Source organism: Lacerta agilis, chromosome 3, assembly GCF_009819535.1.
Source record: "Lacerta agilis isolate rLacAgi1 chromosome 3, rLacAgi1.pri, whole genome shotgun sequence".
Lineage (NCBI taxonomy): Eukaryota > Metazoa > Chordata > Lepidosauria > Squamata > Lacertidae > Lacerta > Lacerta agilis.
The window spans coordinates 74,191,339-74,209,472 of NC_046314.1; the positions used below are offsets into that span (position 1 = coordinate 74,191,339).

The 18,134-nt window shown below is 43.2% G+C and overlaps 1 protein-coding gene across 1 annotated transcript in view; it reads right to left on the reverse strand.

Moving 5' to 3' along the window:
- LYST (lysosomal trafficking regulator) overlaps positions 1-15,131 on the reverse strand; it is a 79,967-nt gene extending 64,836 nt beyond the window's left edge. The window contains exons 1-5 of the mRNA XM_033144325.1: positions 14,944-15,131; positions 4,606-4,689; positions 4,132-4,330; positions 3,441-3,531; positions 267-2,340 (exon numbers count right to left, since the gene is read on the reverse strand). Of these exons, the coding sequence (XP_033000216.1) occupies positions 267-2,340; positions 3,441-3,531; positions 4,132-4,323 (2,357 nt within the window). The 5' untranslated portion in view covers positions 4,324-4,330; positions 4,606-4,689; positions 14,944-15,131. The remainder of the gene's footprint in view (positions 1-266; positions 2,341-3,440; positions 3,532-4,131; positions 4,331-4,605; positions 4,690-14,943) is intronic.
- Between the last annotated feature and the right edge of the window lie 3,003 nt (positions 15,132-18,134).

Consider the following 18,134-nt stretch of genomic DNA (forward strand, 5'->3'; position numbering starts at 1 on the left):
ACTATGGGATGCATATAATTGTGTACCTCTGCCAGGGGCAGCTGGTACTGAGGGTCAGTGCCACACACCTGACCTCCTGTCAGCCAACATGATCCTATGATTATTGTGCTTACTGAGAAGGAGAGTGTCAGGGAAGCAAGTGTAGGGAGGTAACTGCCAATCCAGCAGTCCCACCACAGCTCCTGCACCAAATTCCGGGCTGCCCTGACTCGTCTATGTGCCTCTGATCAAGCCCAATTCCCCAACAATTAAGAAAATTAACATACCTGGATTTAAACAGCGCAGGCAGAGTCTGCAAATAGATTTGAAGCACTTCCTGAGGCAAACTCCGTTTGTGGTAGCTGCCTGCCTGGCTGATGGCTGTAGTAACGCCTAGTTGTTGAGAGTTATGAGCCAATTCAACACCTCTCTGGAGCACTGGGCTGAATATATAATTGTACAGTTTCCACTGAATGACTTCGTTGCCTTTCTGTATCAAATTGCAAACATGGCTGGCTATCTGCATGCAGCGCAGTTTGTCGTCCTCTTCAAAAACAAGGCTCTGGTACGCCTCCAAGGCATCCCACTTCAGCAACATGTCTTCAGATCCTCTGCTAGGCAAAATTCCTTGAAACCTATAGGGAGTTGAAGAACTTGACGGAGAAACATCAGTGGCATTCCCATGCAAGACATCATCCAGTTCAGCAAGCTGATCACAGTCAATGGTACAAATGTTGCAGGAGGCCTGCGTGAGTTTTTGAGAGACCTGCGCTCCTCCCAGTTGGTCCAGTATAAATTTATTCAGGATGCTCAATATATGCGGCTGAAAGTTTTTCAATACTTGTGATCTGAAAGAATGAAGTAAGGGGGTGATTACAGACCTGGGGTCCATGCAACAACATATACCCACATTATGGACACCGGACAAGATCTGAAAACATGTGCTGTTAAGTGAAACCAGCTCCAGCAGCCGCAAACACTGGTGAGCACAGACAGCGACGCAGCAGCACCGGTCAGGATAATGAACTTCCCCATCCAGCGTTTCCTCAAATGGATTCTTGGAGACTTGGTTTTTAAAAGTAGAAACCGGGAGTCCTGAGAGGTCTCTGTGGTGATGCATGAAGTGAGAGTACTCACACCGCCTGTGCCGCTTTCTCGTGCACACAGACTGATGAAGTTGCTCCGACTTCACTTTTTTGATGGTGCTGATTATTTTCATGATGCTGTTAATGAGGGCTGAGAGATATTCCGATGCTTCTGATTTTATCTCAGTTTCCCTCGCCACCAGCCATTCCATCTGCAGCACAGTGGTTTCAAACAGTCTGAATCCCTGATGCTGTATGAACTCGTGAGCGAGATCCATTGCTTGACTAAAGTAATTTGGATTGGAGGCGGCACTCTGAAGGCAGCAGATCAGGATCTGCAGAACTCCTTCTATAAACTCCGGCAAAAGAAGGGCTCTGTGGCGGTATCTTGAGACGGCGAGGCTGCCATGAATTCCCTTCTGTAAAGCTCCCTTTTGCCCTGAAGCAAAAGGCTCGTATGTTTTTTCCAGCAAACATTTAGTTTTCAAAGCTGCTCTAAGCAAATCAATTAGATTTTTTCTTAAGTTGCCAGGCATGGTCTCAGCATTGTTAACATCCACAGCCATCAGGTGAAGCACTGTCCTAAAGAGCATCCTCTGAGCCAGGGCAACTGGTTCCTCTGCCCAGCTTGAGGAAACGGCTTCATTTTCAGCAGTACTGCTTGCACTGTAGCAGTCTCCAAGTTTGGACAAAAGTTCCGTTAGTGTGCACACCACATTTGCTGCCAGCGCCGACTTGTGATTCACAGAAATATCAAACTTGCATATTTTTTCGAGCAACGATAGTAAGACATGACACAAGTCAAAGGGAGAATTGTCCTGGCAGCTGACCGGTGGTGAAGTTGGCTCCTCTGAAGTCTCAGAACTATTTTTTTTCACTGGAATAACCTGTTCAGAGTCACCTAGATGCTCCCTACCGAGATTACAACTCTGGACTTCTCCAGCTTCTAGAAAGCTGCCTCTCCCTGTAATGTATTGTTCCTTAGGTGGGTTTGTTAGAAAAGGCTGCAAGATTTGGGACCTCCTGTGCTTCATAATTAGGGCCGTCTTCTCATCTGAATTGCCTTCTGAATCAGAGGTGGATAGCTGGGATTTCCTTGCATCCCTCACAGAATAGCGATGAGTAGTTTTGCGCTGCCGTCTACTTTTCCGGGAGCTTAATTTTACAGACACGTGAGGATTTTCTTCTAGATCCTCTTTTTCCTGAGTAGATTTGAGAGAACCTGGAGTTGCCTCTTTGGTCAAGCATATATCAACACAGAAGGGCAGATTAAAATCTGTCGGAAGTCAAAAATTACAGTTAGATGATTTCAAATATGGAGCCTCAGAGCCAGTCTAAACATGATCCAGGGGTATAAAGTTGTACATGCAAGTCTTGGGCTCATATGGCTTCAGCAACTACACCAAGAAACTTTATGATGAACTGAGGCCTACATAGATAAGCAGGTCCCAGTTATGTTTGTGCACCATTACCTAGGTCCTACACAAAGTGGAGAGGATGTACGGAACTCACTCCCAATACACAATACAATTGTACTCTCACATTTTATACATATACATGCAAACTTTTTCAGGTCCCTGAATGTTCTATGCTAGAGGTGCTTCCTGAATCAGTGCCCTAGCTGCAGTGCGGGCTATTCATGCACTTTAAAAAGTGCATACAGGAAGATTTAGGGCGATATCCAATCCTAGCCAAGTGACTTAAGTCCACTGAATTGATTCCAGTGTCTTGTTAGCAGAATTCCACTTCTGCAGCAGAATTCCCCTTCCTCTCCTATGCAGCACCCTATACTCCTAATTCAGATCTGCTTTGGATGGGATATCCAAACCCTCCAGAACAGATGCCAGGGAATGCAGAGGGAAGTCCCGCTGCTCTGTTCTGCTCTTACATGGACGTCACTGGATACAGTCCATTGATTTCAACTGATCTACTCTGTGACATCGCTCATAAGGGTCTGCAGTTATACATACATAGGCCTAATCTGCAGAAAAATAATGCTATTTATGTGCATAGAAAAATAAACAACTAAGATTTAACCACTTTGCATATGAGATATGGGAAATTCAGGGCAGTTTCCCATTTAAGCATCCTGTCAGTGCGGGGATTTTTGCTTGCACAATGGGGCATTTCCTACCCCTCTCCTCCTACTGTGCTTTGCACAAATCTGGCTCCAGGGGGTTGGGAGAACCTGCATAACATGTTTAGGGAGTGTGCAGGAGGAGGAGAGGGGAAGGAAATCCTTGTACTCACAGAACTTTCACGTAGCGCCATGTTGGCTACAACCCTAAACGACACAACCAAAATTCAGAATAAATATCCAAGTATATATTTTAAATAACGAAGAGGCATTTCTTCATGTGTGTAAATAACATGTACCTAATGCCTTTTCTTCTTGTACAGGTATTTTCCATACTAGTGGCAGAAGGGAGAGGAGCAGAGTAAGAAGGTCTTCGCGACAGGTCAGTTCCTGTTTAGGAAACAAAGGCTTGCTTATATTCTGTATCTTTACGGAAAGATAGAAACTGTTATCCACCACAGATTCAAAACATCTGGCTTAAAGCTTCTTTGCTTTCATTTTAATACCTTTTCCAAAGCCTCCAACATTTATTTCGGTAGTGTGACACACCAACAGCATGATTTAAGTTTTAAATTCAGCTGCCCCAGTGAGAGTCAGGCTTAAAAGGCCGCAAACCAATTTGAAGGCATGTAGGTATTTAGCATATCCCCGTAATAAAACTTTCCAAGCTGAAATAATTATTTGCTCCTAGAAGAGTATTACTCAACGGGAAAAAAAACCAAATCACTTCTGCTGGTTTGGAGCAGCGTGGCATGAGGCAAGAAGCAATTAAAATGCTCGTTATTATAACTTAACTGCCCATGGTAAAATAAATTCATTTAGAAAGTTAAACTAGCATTTCATCTACACACATGCCAAAACCAACATTTGTAACTGAAGGTCTGACATTTTTTTTTAAAAAAACAAACAAACAGCTACCTTGCCAATTTTAAATGCAAGATGGATATTGAGCCAAATCTATTACAGTTGTTATGAAAAAGAAAGTATTACCTGATCAAGTGTGGAATTAAGTTTAGTAAGCAAAATGAATCCACGACCTTGGATAAGGTATTGCCCCAGTGCGGCTATGTGTGTTTTTTCCTCTTCCTCCTCCCTGGCCTCCACCCTTTGGTCCACTGCATTGCAAAGTTGGCTGACATCTGACAAAAATTCACGTGCCAGTGAGTTACTATCACTGCTCATGTCTGAGCTATATATTTAAGAGAGAGAGAGAAAGAAAGAGAAAGAAAGTTAAAGAAATAACCAGCTTGCAGGAGCTGAAACAAAACAATTACTGCTTTTTGAGGCCACATAAATCAACCCAGTTTTACTGGATGGCTCCATACTTAATTTCCAAGAAATCACAATTACCTATTTGCTACTGCTACACTGCCTTGGTCTCTGAAATTTTCTAACAATGTGATCTGCCCTTGATATGCAGTTGTCATAATGAATGCCCCCCCCCCAAAAAAATCCAAGACTCACCAGAGGTTAAACTTCCTGTCTCATTTATGATATTTTGTGAAGTGTTAAATAGGTCAATTCTTGGTATGCCCTCCTGCGGCAAACCTGCAAAACAAAACAAAGCAAAAACCCAGAAGTTAAAACAAAATGCCTAAGCCATATATTTAGCTCTCCTGCTTCCATCTTTCTACCACCTGCATCTGTGTACAGAAGCGAGCAGCACCAAGTGATAGCAAGAATGCTCAGAGCTAGCAGACAGAAAGTTCATCAGAAAGCAATGCAATGTTAAAAAAAGAAAAGAAAAGTTAAATGTGATCATAGACCAGGGAAGAGGAGTTCTTAACTTTCCCAGTGCAACTCCTCCTTGTCATATTTCTTCCCCTTCCATCTCTTGTTAGATTCCAGATGAACACTTGCAAAGTGTTAAGGCTGTAGTCACAGGTGTGCACAGAACATTTAGAGTGTGCACGCACCCAGATATTTTAAATTTGTTTTTTCAATGAAGGAAGAAGGGGGGAATAAAACAAACAAATAAGGACAACGAAGAGGTAAAGATGCAAAATAGTAAAATAAATAAATATCACAAGAGTGGCCAAGAAGTCCAAACGGGTAACTTTTCCTACAAAGAAAAGACCCATGCCAAGCTAACCAGAGGCATGGCACTGCAAATCTGGAGGGCCAGGGGTGGGAAGACCCCTTCTCCTCACTTGCACACCACAAGAGAAGCCCCTCATCCCTACAGATCTCCCTCCACCAAAGGTGGCAAGCAGGCTTCAGATAGAGACAGAACCTTGAGACAGAGACAGGTGCAGGCAGAAGGAAAAGTCTGGAATGGATCTGGAGCTTCTGCCAGCCGAAGAGGGAGTCCCTCCTCCCTCACTGTCATCACTGGAGCCAATCACCCTACCACCACTTCCAGAGAAAGACATAGGTAGAAGCTGGTCCATTCCAGAGCCACACCAGCCTTTTTATTCTGCCTTTGCCTCTCTGTCTGCTTCCCTTGATCCCCACCCTTTAATGTCTTTTTAAACATTAGGCTGTGCCTGGACACCTCCCACCCACCCCACCCCACCCCACCCCACCCGGCACATGCCTATGGTTTTGGCTAAAAGCTTAACTCAGAAAATACCCAGAAATTTCATGACATTGATAGCTAGTGGCCTGGCTGAGCCAACATACCGGTATCTAAACCATAATTTAGATTATCACAAATAAAGTTTGATACCCTGGTTTATTTTAACTAGCTTGAGTTAAAATAGGCTACAGTTTGAGAAATGTCACACTCTTCCTCTCACACATCGGCAGGAAACATGCAACCCTGAGGTTAGCCACAGTTCTTTTGCAGTCATCTGGACTTTAGATGATTACCTGAAACAGCCTAATGTGTTTGAAGCTCTACATCATACCACCCAAAGCCAAGAACAGTGTTCTTGAAGCTACTAAACATGAGTCTGACCAAACTGCGGGAGGCAGTGGAAGACAAGAGTGCCTGGCGTGCTCTGGTCCATGGGGTCCCAAAGAGTCGAACACGACTAAACAACAACAACAGACCTCCACACACAATTGCAATAGCAAAGGAAGACACCATAGCAAAACAACTATCCACCAGAAATGCTTTTTCCTAACCATAAGACATTAATGATTGCTTGACTCCCAAAGGAGTACAGATTTATCATTTTAACATGTTTTAACATGTTTTTTCTTCTGCATCTTCATAAGCTAAATGATGGAATATGTGGTTCTAACCAAGCACACACCTCACAGATATTTGCTTACAGAAGAAGAATGCCACTCCCCCTCCGTCCGCCCCCCAAAAACCAACCCTTTCCCACATTCTGGGAAAACAAAGTACAGGGGCATTACTGGGTATTCACCCTGATTTCTTTGCACAAAGATTACATCAAGGTTAGATAACATATGGACTTCACTGAGCATTTGTTCAGATTTCTTTCTGGGGTGGTTATAAGAAAATGAGCATTCATCCTGATTTGCTAGCAGGATGTTTGCACATCTTCCCATTAGTCATTTGTTCATCCCACGCTTTTCATTGCATGTCCCCTTAGCTTTCCAAACCAGAAGAAATCCTGGTGGGTGGGTGTGCGTAGGTGTTTAAGTGGATTTCTAGTGCTAGGATGACAAGAGTGCTTGCATGGCCAACTGCTAATCTTCAAAGGGGCTCAAATATAAGGCGAGTTTATCTGCCGGGAAGCGTTTACCTGTTCACTTCAGCAGAAGAACACATTTCAAGCCACACACAATGACTTTAACGCACCCAAGTCTGACTGAGAAGTATGAGATAACACCACTTACTGACTAACAACAATGCAACACGTAGGGCTGATTATACTCAAACCTAGCGCTATCACCATACAGAGGCCAAAATACAAGTTTGGGGATGGGTATAAGAATAGATGGTAGTGGGTTGCTTAGTAAATACCTGCAGTCACTGGCGGAAGAAGAGGAGTGCTCCCCTGCCCGCCTGCACTGAGCGCCATGCACCCACAGGCGGTGCACCATGCCCCCAGGACGCGTACCAGCCCTGCCCCCACCTACTCTCCGCCCCCGCCCCGCCCCCCGCCCCAGTGCCAGAGCATGAAGCTCCACCACTGCCTGCAGTGCATATTTCCCAATTCTGGTCTGCCAAGAAATCCTAAGACAGTGTAAACACTGTCTTCTCCACACTAATGCATCACTGTATTTTAAACGGATGCTTTATTTATTTAACACAGAGTGATCCTTCAGCTGGCCCTGCTTGGCTTACTGTCATTTTAAAAATACGATGGGATACAGAGTCTGGCTCCAACAAGGATTTCAATAGCTGGTTTATGATCAGCATTCTTTTAAAGGGGAAAGAAGTGTATTCTAAGATCTCCAGGCTGGTGGCTCACAATTCAAAAATATAAACAAACTGCTAATATCCAACATTACACAGTTTACACACCCAAAGTTAATCAAACCACATTAGCCCATGGCAGCAGAAAGCCCACTCAACTGACATTCAGTTACTTCTTACAGCAACCTCTTGGGAAAATACAAAGATCAACCCATTTTGAGGGAAATTTTTTCCCAAATTGGAACCTTCCGCAAATTTATTCATTCATTGAACTGCATTTACCATTCCTCACAGTTTTCACTTGCCTTTCAGTGCAGGGAGCCATTTATTGCCACGTAAAGGATAGCTTGGGGGAAGAGTGAGGCATGAATAACAATAAACCATAGGTTATTTTAAACTTTAAACCATAGTTTTAAAATATACTTTAGTCTATAATTTTAACTTTTCAAGTCAAGTAACATTTGAACAAGACTGCGGAGAGAGAGAAAGAGGGCCTGCCCATGGAGCTGCACATTAACCGAGCAACATGAAATTAAGTTATGCCATAAGAAGGAGGGAGGGAGGGAGAGAGACAGAAAGACAGACTAGGTGAGTTAGCTCACAACTCGAAAATATACATGACTACTACTATCCAACACCTGAAGATAATAAAAGGAAAGTGTTTGTCTTTTACACAGGTTTAAAAATACAGCAGCTTTCAGCAAGTTTTTTTCCATCTACTCCAACAAACGAAACTCAACAAACGAAACTGATTTGTTAAAATGTTACATGGGGAAAAAATACGAGAGAGACATTGTATTCCAATATTTCAAAGCAGAATCCATAAAGCAACATTGTTTCCTCCCTAAAGTCCTTTGAAGGGGAAAAACATAATAAAATGAAGTTTTAGATAAAAGAGAACTATGTTTTCATGACTCTTCTTGCCCAGTAGCATCCTTTCAAATACCTTTCAGCCCACCTCTGATCAAATTTGTGCAATTATGCCACATGAAGACAGACAGCCTATTAAGCAGTAAGGTGTCTATCCAGTTAAGCTTATATAGCATATGTCAAACACATTAGGCCAGTGTTTTTCAACCACTGTTCCGTGGCACACTAGTGTGCCGCGAGATGTTGCCTGGTGTGCCGTGGGGAAAATTGTGTTTATTTGATTCCTATTCAAGAGAATTACTTTATATATAGTCAATATAGGCACAGAGTTAATTTTTTTTAACATTTTCTAATGGTGGTGTGCCTCGTGATTTTTTTCATGAAACAAGTGTGCCTTTGCCCAAAAAAGGTTGAAAAACACTGCTTTAGGCTTCCATCAGAATATCAGCAGAGTGCCACCAATAGATTTCAAAGCAAAGATCTCCTTCAATACTGTATTGTCCTGAATATAAGCCGCACCTGAATATAAGCCATGCCTTTTAAATTCAAGCGGGGGGGGGGGAGACAATACCCAAATATAAGCCGCTCCCTTAAAATTCCATAGGCACTCACACCCGTTCCGTTTTACCGTATGTCTGTTTCAGCAGCGATATCATAAAATCCATTTTTTGTAAGGTCATGAATTTAAGACACACTTTAACTTTTCACGGTCAAAATTGGGGGGGGGGGAGTGAGGCCTATACTCAGACCAATACAGTACATGCAGCCAAATGTGTTCTGCATCAGTGAACATTTTCTAAATAAGTCACACTGAAGTAATCTAAACATGATTAAAGCTACAGGAAGATATCAAGGCAGGTCATCTGGACACCAGCCAGTTACAGTCCATTTCTTAGCCCATTCTGGACAGAAAAAGGCTACCCTGTACTAAAAACCAATAAAAGGAAATCTACCAGTGTAAGTATTGCTACTTCCATTATTGCTCAAAACAACCCTTAACAGGGCTGTACAATTCTTACGACCCCCGTGGAGCCTTGCACCATTGGGCCTAGCCCTCTCCCTCAGAGCTCATCATCTTCTAGCTAGCCTGAGCTGTTTGTTTACAGCAGGGACTCCTGTACAGATGAAACGTTTCTCAGGTTCAAGAACAAAAAAATTAAAATATTGTATCTGAGAGGTATAAGCCAAGTTTTTTTAACCGTTCCCTAGATCCAAGGCTTGCCTGAAACTTGGATTTTTAAAAAAAAATCTGCACAAGAGGCGCAGGTGGATTTCGAGTCAGATAAGCAGCTATGTGAGACAACCTTGGCCTGGTCATGTCACCTGTTCTGTAGGAAATGAGGGAGAGACAGCGTCTTGCAGATCCCTGGATCCTTCCTCTGTTGTAAAATGGTGGCATCCCCCATCTACCCTGCTTCAAGGGCTCTCACATAAGACAACACACTTGTTTTATTAGGACTATTATTAATTACTTGAACCTGTTTCACAAGATCGAGACTCGGGCAGAAAAAGAACCCTTCAGGATGTAACATATCAGTCCTCTGAGACATGTGAAAACTATACAGGATTTAACTCTGTAACAATTCATAATATACCCAATCACAGTCACTTCCTCTGTACCAAGTATAACACCCCTTAGATTATCAAAGGTAACTGATACATTCCCCATAACCACAATGAAATGAGAGACTTGAATCGCATCTATAAGCTCTCGTATCTCACCAAGAGAAACTTGTAAAAGTGTAAAACTTGTCATAGTACTTGCCACTTTTTCTTGCGACCCAAGTAGCATGCAAGCAAATCCTCCAAAATGTATCAAAATGGTACAGAGAACTGTACTATAGCGGGTCCTAACTATATGTAACCATTAACAATCTAAACTTGGGTTTGCCCCATCACATTTTCCCAAGGAAATTTGGAGTTCGGTTCTTAGAAGTACTGAATATAGAAAATGGAATTTGAGACTTTGCTGCAGCTTTTTGCCAAGGCACTTTTCTTCAGCTAGGAAAGACATGCAAGATCAGAACCCAGCTTGGACTGGCAGAGGAGAGTGACTTTGGAAAAGAGACTGTGGGGAGCTCACTTCAACACAAGGCGAGGCCCCTAGTCCTCTTTATATGTGAATGCAGATAACCCAGGCTTAACCAAAAAGGCTCGCAAGCTATCATGTAGTTTGAGTTTCTGCAGAACTCAGGCACTGTATGCATGAGCTCCCACTCTAATCCCTGGAATTTTCAGTTAAAGGGCCAATGGTCCAATGGTCTGAGTCAGTATAGGGCAGCTCTGAGATGCTCTGAAGAGGTGGCACCTTCATTCATTGCCACATGACGTGTTTATTAGCACTGGATACTATAGATCTGTATTGGCCATATGTATATAATTATATGCTAAACAATGAATTCAATTTTGTATAATCCTCAGTATGCTTTTAAAAACAAAATTTAGTAACACTGGACAAGATAGAAGAAACAGCTCTGAATGAACATTCATCAGCTTCAGAAGACAAAGCCATCAAACCAACGCCATGGAAATCTCAAGTTTAGTTTTCACACTCCTAAAAACAATCTCAGTGTAGCCTTTCATTAGAAAATGATGTCCTAATACAGTTATGACAAAACTGCTATATTAGCTTCAGAGATTAACATAGCCCAATTTGCACCTCATGTTATATTGTGGCTTAGTCCAGGGATGGGAAACCTGTGGCCCTCCAGATGGAGCTGGACATCCACTACAGCCCATGCCAGGATGGCCAATGGTCAGGGGTGGTGGAAGTTGTAGTCCAGCAACCATAGGTTCCCCATCCCTGCTTATGTTGACATCCAAATATGTGACTGAATGCCTCTTCCCATATAGACCTAGCCAGGGGTTGAGAACCGCAGGGGAAGACCTGCTGGCAAGCTCATGGGGTTCCAGTGCATGAGAGGGCATTTTCTGTGGTGGTCCCCAGATTGTGGAATGCTCTCCCCTGCAAAGTGCATCTGGCCAGCCACACATTTTGACTTCGGGTAAAAGCGCATACAGTGTACTTGCTATAAGTGATGAGGTGAGAGATTACTTCTTTCATATCCTTATGTGGCTCACCTACCTGCTGCAAAAGAAAATTGGGAGTTTGCATGTACCAAACAAACTATATACAACTTTCAGTTGCACATTTGTGTTTCTCCCTTGTACATTCAACATCAGTAGTTACTTATTTTGATTCCAGTACCAATAGCAAAAGTTATTTGACTTGGAACAGTAGCATCCCCCCCCCCCATTTAAATATCTTCTTTTTATCATTTACTGTATGGTGGCGCTACTTCAGCATGTTTTATTTGTTTGCTACATAATGAAATGTACTTCAATTTCATAATTCCTACTAGGTAAAATAGACACAAATAAAACTTTCTGACAGTAAGAGCTGTTCAACAATGCAACAGATTCCCTCAGAAGGTTGTGGACCCTCCTTTGGAGGTTTTTAAGTAGAGGTTGGCTGGCCATCTGTCATTGATGCTTTAGCTGAGATTCCTGCATTGCAAGGGGTTGGACTAGATGACCCTTGGTGTACCTTCCAAGCCCATGATTCCATAAATAAAATGCTACACAGAACTGCACATTGGATTTCTACACATGCTATTTAAAGTGTATTTTGACCTTTTCTGTTAAACTGCATTCTGCAGCAACTTTAACTTCCAAGTCAGAATCTAGATTCAAAGATCTTTCAAGATTTAAATAGACTAGGATGTAATGGAAACTCCTGAGGTTAGCTTAAAGGCAGCCTTTGAGCTGGTCGTTCAAAGATCTCTACCCAAGATTCTGCAAAAACACTGTGATGGGAAGAATAAACTAGAAACACTAACTTCAGCTTAATGGGGGGATCCATTAACAGTTTATAATGCAAACATTAGGAGGCTTATCTTTTTTCCAGCTTAGCTTGTCTGCAGTACAATTAACAATAAAGTGGAATCCTCATTTTTCTCATCCACCATCACTGAGAAGCTAGTTGCCTTTGACTGGACTTAACCATCCAGGGGTCCTTTACCTTTTACATGTGCTAGAACTATAAAGGTACATGTGCTAGAACTCATTAAGGTAAAAATTATGAATATAACAGAACTATCATTACAGGTCTTTGAATAGTCTTCAACTTACAGCTCATCTTTTGAACAATCCCATTAAAGTTATCCAAGAAAAATTTTACTGTAGAAAGCTGCTAATGTGATTTCAACACTTTATTATAGCCTGTGAGTAGGGACATGTATACTTTTACATATGCATTAACACCTCTATGGTGCTTTTACAAATAATACATTATGATAATGTGGTTTCTAGAAGAGACAGCAGTAGGTAATAGGTGCAGAAGAACACATTAAATTTGTATGATGGAAAAGACTGCAATTTAAAACAGCTTGTCAATAGCTTGTAAATTACTGCACAACACAGGAGAAAAGTAAACAACAGGGCTTGTCAGTGTGATGATTTATCAGTTCAAATAATCTCAAAATACGGGATGTGTCTCTCATACAACACCAGATATAATCAAGGTGATCATATGCCTTAATTATTCAAAATCCTGGTTAAAAACAAACTCAAATGTCTGAGGCAGCATGATGCAGGAGATAAAATATTGGGCTTTGGCCTAAGAAAATAGCTTAAAATCCCTACTCAGCCTTACACCTTTCAACCTAACCTACCTCACAAAGTTATGATAAAAATAAAATACACCCTCATAGTTCAAATGTGTTGAGTCTGGTCCCAGAGCTCAGCATACAAGTTTTGTAAGATTAAGGTCCCATCACCTTGCCGACAAAGGTCCGTATAGTTAAAGCTATGGTTTTCCCAGTATTGATGTATGGAAGTGAGAGCTGGACCATAAAGAAGGCTGATAGCCAAAGAATTGATGCTTTTGAATTATGGTGCTGGAGGAGCTGGAGGAGTCCCATGGACTGCAAGAAGATCAAACCTATCCATTCTTAAGCAAATCAGCCCTAAGTGCTCACTGGAAGGACAGATCCTGAAGCTGAGGCTCCAGTACTTTGGCCACCTCATGAGAAGAGAAGACTCCCTGGAAAAGACCCTGATGTTGGGAAAGATGGAGGGCACAAGGAGAAGGGGATGACAGAAGACAAGATGGTCAGACAGTGTTCTCGAAGCTACCAATGTGAGTCTGAACAAACTGCGGGAGGCAGTGGAAGACAGGAGTGCCTGGCGTGCTCTGGTCCTTGGGGTCACGAAGAGTCGGACACAACTAAACGACTAAACAACAACAACAACAGGTTTCCTTCAGCAAGCACCGCCTTACCTTACAGCAGACTGAATCAAACCTGGGTCTGAGGAGGCAAGTGTCAGCCCGCACCAATTCACTGCAGGCAACTGGCACCTGCTCATATTGGACTGACAGTGCTGACAGAAAATCCTGTAGTGCTGAAGACTAGACCTCTAAGCTGAGTAGGAGGCTCCCATGGTCCTAATCCCTACCATTTTCTTTGACCTGTCTGTGGCCGAAAGCCAAAGCAAATTTACCCAGAAGGAACCACTAGGTCACACTGAACTGGTGTGTGGTGGGGTGTGTGTCTTCCTAAGTGCCTGAGGAGACCAAAGTAAAAATGTAGCATGGAGGCTAAGAAAACTGACAGTGACAAACAAAAAACATTTTTGAGCAGTTGTCCAAAAATAAAAGCTCAAGAAACAGCTGCATTTCTGACAAAAGGCTTCCAGTGAAGCTTGTTTACTATCATGAAGTCCTCTCCCACACTTGGTAGCTGGATTATGCTGCCTGGTTAATGAGACTCATGTACATTTTCCCCTCTGCACGCAACTTGGGCGCTGCTAAGGCTAATTACTATCAGCGCCGTCCCTCCACCTCCTGCCGCCTGATGCCGAGAGACAAACGCGGGGGAGTTGATGCCAGCCTAGAGTATCAGCCGCCTAGCAAGGACCCTTTATCTCAAGACTAGTAATGTACCAGAGAGACAGCAGCGACCACAGGATCAAGAGGTGGAGGGTTGGGGGTGGTAGAGGAGGGGGGGGGCGTTGTGGCGGGAGAGAAACTCCTTCTACGTAAATGCAAACACGATCGATGCGGTACGTCGTCCATGCAAAAATTCAAAAGCCCCAAAACGAAAGTTACCACTGCCCTGGCCAGATCAAAACATGCCCTCAGCCGCAAAGGAAACCTATTGTCCGAAGAGATGCATTAAAATAGAAGGGAACCCATCAGATACCTGGCGGGCAGGACTTTTTTTAAGGAAGGAAAAAGAGAAGCTCTTGACAACATTTGGCAACCTTGCAACGCCGCCACCCCGCCCCGTCCATTGCAACAGCCACACAGACACACTGGAGTATCTATGCAATGGAGGAAGGGTGCATGTGTGTGTGATGGGGGGACTTGGCATCCCCCCACCAAGTCATGGGCTGTGTCCACCCCCGCGCAGTAAGTGCACCAGTGGAGAGGATGAAAGGGAAGGGTGCGGGGAGAGAGTAAAGGGCTGCCTTGAAACAAAGCGATCGGAGAGCGAGCAGGGAAGGAGAAGGAAGCGTGGCGGCGGCGGCGGAGCAGCCACCCCTGCCCGTGCCACCAGCGACATTCGCGGGTGCCTCCCCTTCCCCTCCTCGCAGGGCCCCGCACAGCCGCCGCAGCTGCTTCGGAGCACCTGCACTTCCTTCTCGCCCCTTACCTGTTCTTGCCGCCTCGCCCAGTCCGGCCTTCCGCCAGCCCCGCTCTTAGCCCGTTGGCGGCGGCGGCGGCCGAGCACTGCTGCCCATGGCAAGAGAGCAATCCTGCCGCCTCCAGCCCTCCCTTCCTTGGCACTTCAAGTCGCCAAGGAAACCCGAGAGCCCGCCCCCTCCAGCAGATGCAGAAGAAGCAACGCTAACCCAAAACCACCGATTAAGCCGCGCAGGCTCACTCCGCAAACCAGTCCCTGGGAATTTTTTTTTTCATCACGTGCAACCCAAGGACCAATGGGAACAGCAGCTCCGAACCTTGACCTGTGTGAAGGGAAACCCTTTTATTATGCAGCAGTAGCTGGAAACCTGCGTTATGTCATCTCGCGCTGCTCCGAGCGCCAATCTCCAGGCTCGTGCTTTTGACTTCTGCGTTCCTGGTGTCTTTTCTTCTTCTGACCCAATTGCACCGCCCTGACTCCCCTTACAAGCCGTTATGTACCTGCATCCTTCTTGCTTAACTTCAGCACTGCTCGTCTATGTCTTTCTTCCCCTCCTGAAGTGGGATGAAGTGGACTCTAGTTCAGAGGAGCTTGTTTCATATATTATTATTATTATTATTATTATTATTATTATTATTATTATTATTATTAATTATTTTAGTGTGTTAGGCACCACAAGGCTCTTTGTTCTTGCTGCACAGAATAACATGGCTGTACATCTCGGGAAGTTGTTCCCTTGTTTTTGACCAGAACCACCAATTGCCGTGAACAAATAGTGACCGTTCAATATTCATTCGTTCGTTCCACTCCTTTCCTCTACTACTTACTGTCTTTTACATCTCTAGTCTCATTACAGTTGCATTTCTCTGGACCGTCACCTGCCTGAAGTTCAGCCTAGACAAGGCTGAAGTTGGTTACAAAGCCCCAGTTCCTGGGTTGGCAGTTCTTGTTTGCAAATGAACTGGCATCCTCTAGAATGCTTTAGAATCCAAATTTAGGAGTTGTTTGGATTATACAGGGTCTAACCAGTCACTAATGTGTATTGCATGAAGGCAGCTAGTTGGGAGACCTTACTTGGTGACTGGCGATGGTGCACAGACAGGAGTGTCAGCGCTTCCCTTCAGGAAAGCTGGGAAACCTCACAGCAATAAACCAGTAGCTGGTCATCCCCAGAAACAATCTCATAGTGCTTTATTATTGGGCACCAGCTAGGTAGGGAATGACCAAGATTCACATGATGACGGGTGTGGTAAAGAACAGGTCTGTACAGTGCACTTGTCATAAGAATTTATATCCCATTGTGAGTTTCCTATAATCTTAAGCAGCTAGCTGACTCATGTGGTAAACTCATCATGGGAGTTGGGGCATCACACAAAAACTTCTGCTACCCTACCAGGAGTAAGGTTCATTGACATGTGGAGAAGCTCACATGGGTCTCACATCGACCGCTACTGAACAGTGGGAAATTTGTCATAATGTGTGTATGAATCCTGTTGATGAACATAGCATGGAAGGTTGGTGGTTCAAATCCCTGCAACGGGGTGAGCTCCTGTTGCTCAGTCCCAGCTTCTGCCAACCTAGCAGTTCAAAAGCATAACGGTGCAAGTAGATAAATAGGGACCACTGCAGCGGGAAGGTAAACAGCGTTTCTGCACACTCTGGCACTCGTGATGGTCCTCCATGCACCAGTAGCAGTTTAGTCATGCTGGTCACATTACCTGGAAAGCTGTCTGTGGACAAACACACCGGCTCTCTCGGCCTGAAACTGAGATGAGCACTGCAACCCCATAGTCGCTTTTGACTGGACTTAACCATCCAGGGATCCTTTGCCTTTTTTACCTTTACTTATGCACATTTAACTTAGCAATCCCACTGAAAGCAACGAAACTTACTTCTAAACTGATCTATATAGGATTGCACTATCTTATTAATTTGTCAATGTTTTATTATTGTAGTGTAAACAATACACTTTTTGCCCCCGAAGAGGCAAATTAATGTGCTCAATTTGTATTAGTATAAATTCAAGGAAGATTCAGTAGCAACTCTTATGGGTTTCATCATGTGACTACATATTAGAATGGGCCGTGTTTTTGCCTTTATCTGTCATGTTGCCTATCCACAAAATAGCAAAAAATATTTAGCATTCATTTACATACATGTGTGCAATGGTGAAGCAGCAGAGTTTAGAAATCACTTTCGAACTAAAAAGAAGGTTGCCTTGTTGCACAAAATTTTTTGTTTATATTATATATTTTTGCATTTATATCCTGTTTGTAAATCTACCAGACATGTTGTGCATTTTTTCTCTTGGAGCCCCCAAACCTTACTTTTCTTCAGTGAGGTTTTGGTATGTCCCATGACATTTTATGCTTAGCTTGCTCAGCATCTAACCAGGTGACAGGACAAAAGAAATTCTGGAAAGTGCATCCTTTCGATTAGATGGAGTGAGGGATGACCAAGGATGTGACCTTGGTGGTGCTGCACTAACTCTGGGGCATTCTTCCCAGGTCTCAGTGTTTGTTCCCTACTCTTATATGAGTTGTGACATCAACTGAAAAGAGGTTTATTTGCCTATATCTTTTCATGCAGAATATTGTTCTATTTTTATCTGCTGACTGCTTTTTGCGTGTGTATTTATTGCTATTTATTCCCTTTGTTTTACTATATTGTGGTTGATATAGATTCAGGTAGGCAGCCGTGTTGGTCTGACGCAGTCGAAATATATATCTGAAGAAGTGTGCATGCACACGGAAGCTTATACCAAGAACAAACTTAGTTGGTCTCATAAGGTGCTACTGGACAATTTTTATTTTTTATTTTTTATATATATTTTGACTATAGTTGATATAGTTAGTATTTCTAATTTGTAAGCTATATTGGAAATCATTTTCATAGAAAAATAAAAAAATGTATTAAATGAATAATTAAATCAGTGAGATGAAATGAAAATTGCTTATCATTAAATGTGTGTGGTAAATGGGTCACAAAGAGAACACTAGTGATATATATTCCCATGGGTGAAAATGAATGCAAACTTGTGTCACCAACTTCCTTGGAATTCAATATACGTAGTCCTGCAAAGGGTAGCATTTGTACTAGCAGTTTCTTCACTGTGTGTAAAAACGAGTAGGTTTTTTTCACTCCACGGAATACAGATAAAGCTCTCTTTAAACTGATAGACATGATCTTATGAAGGTCAA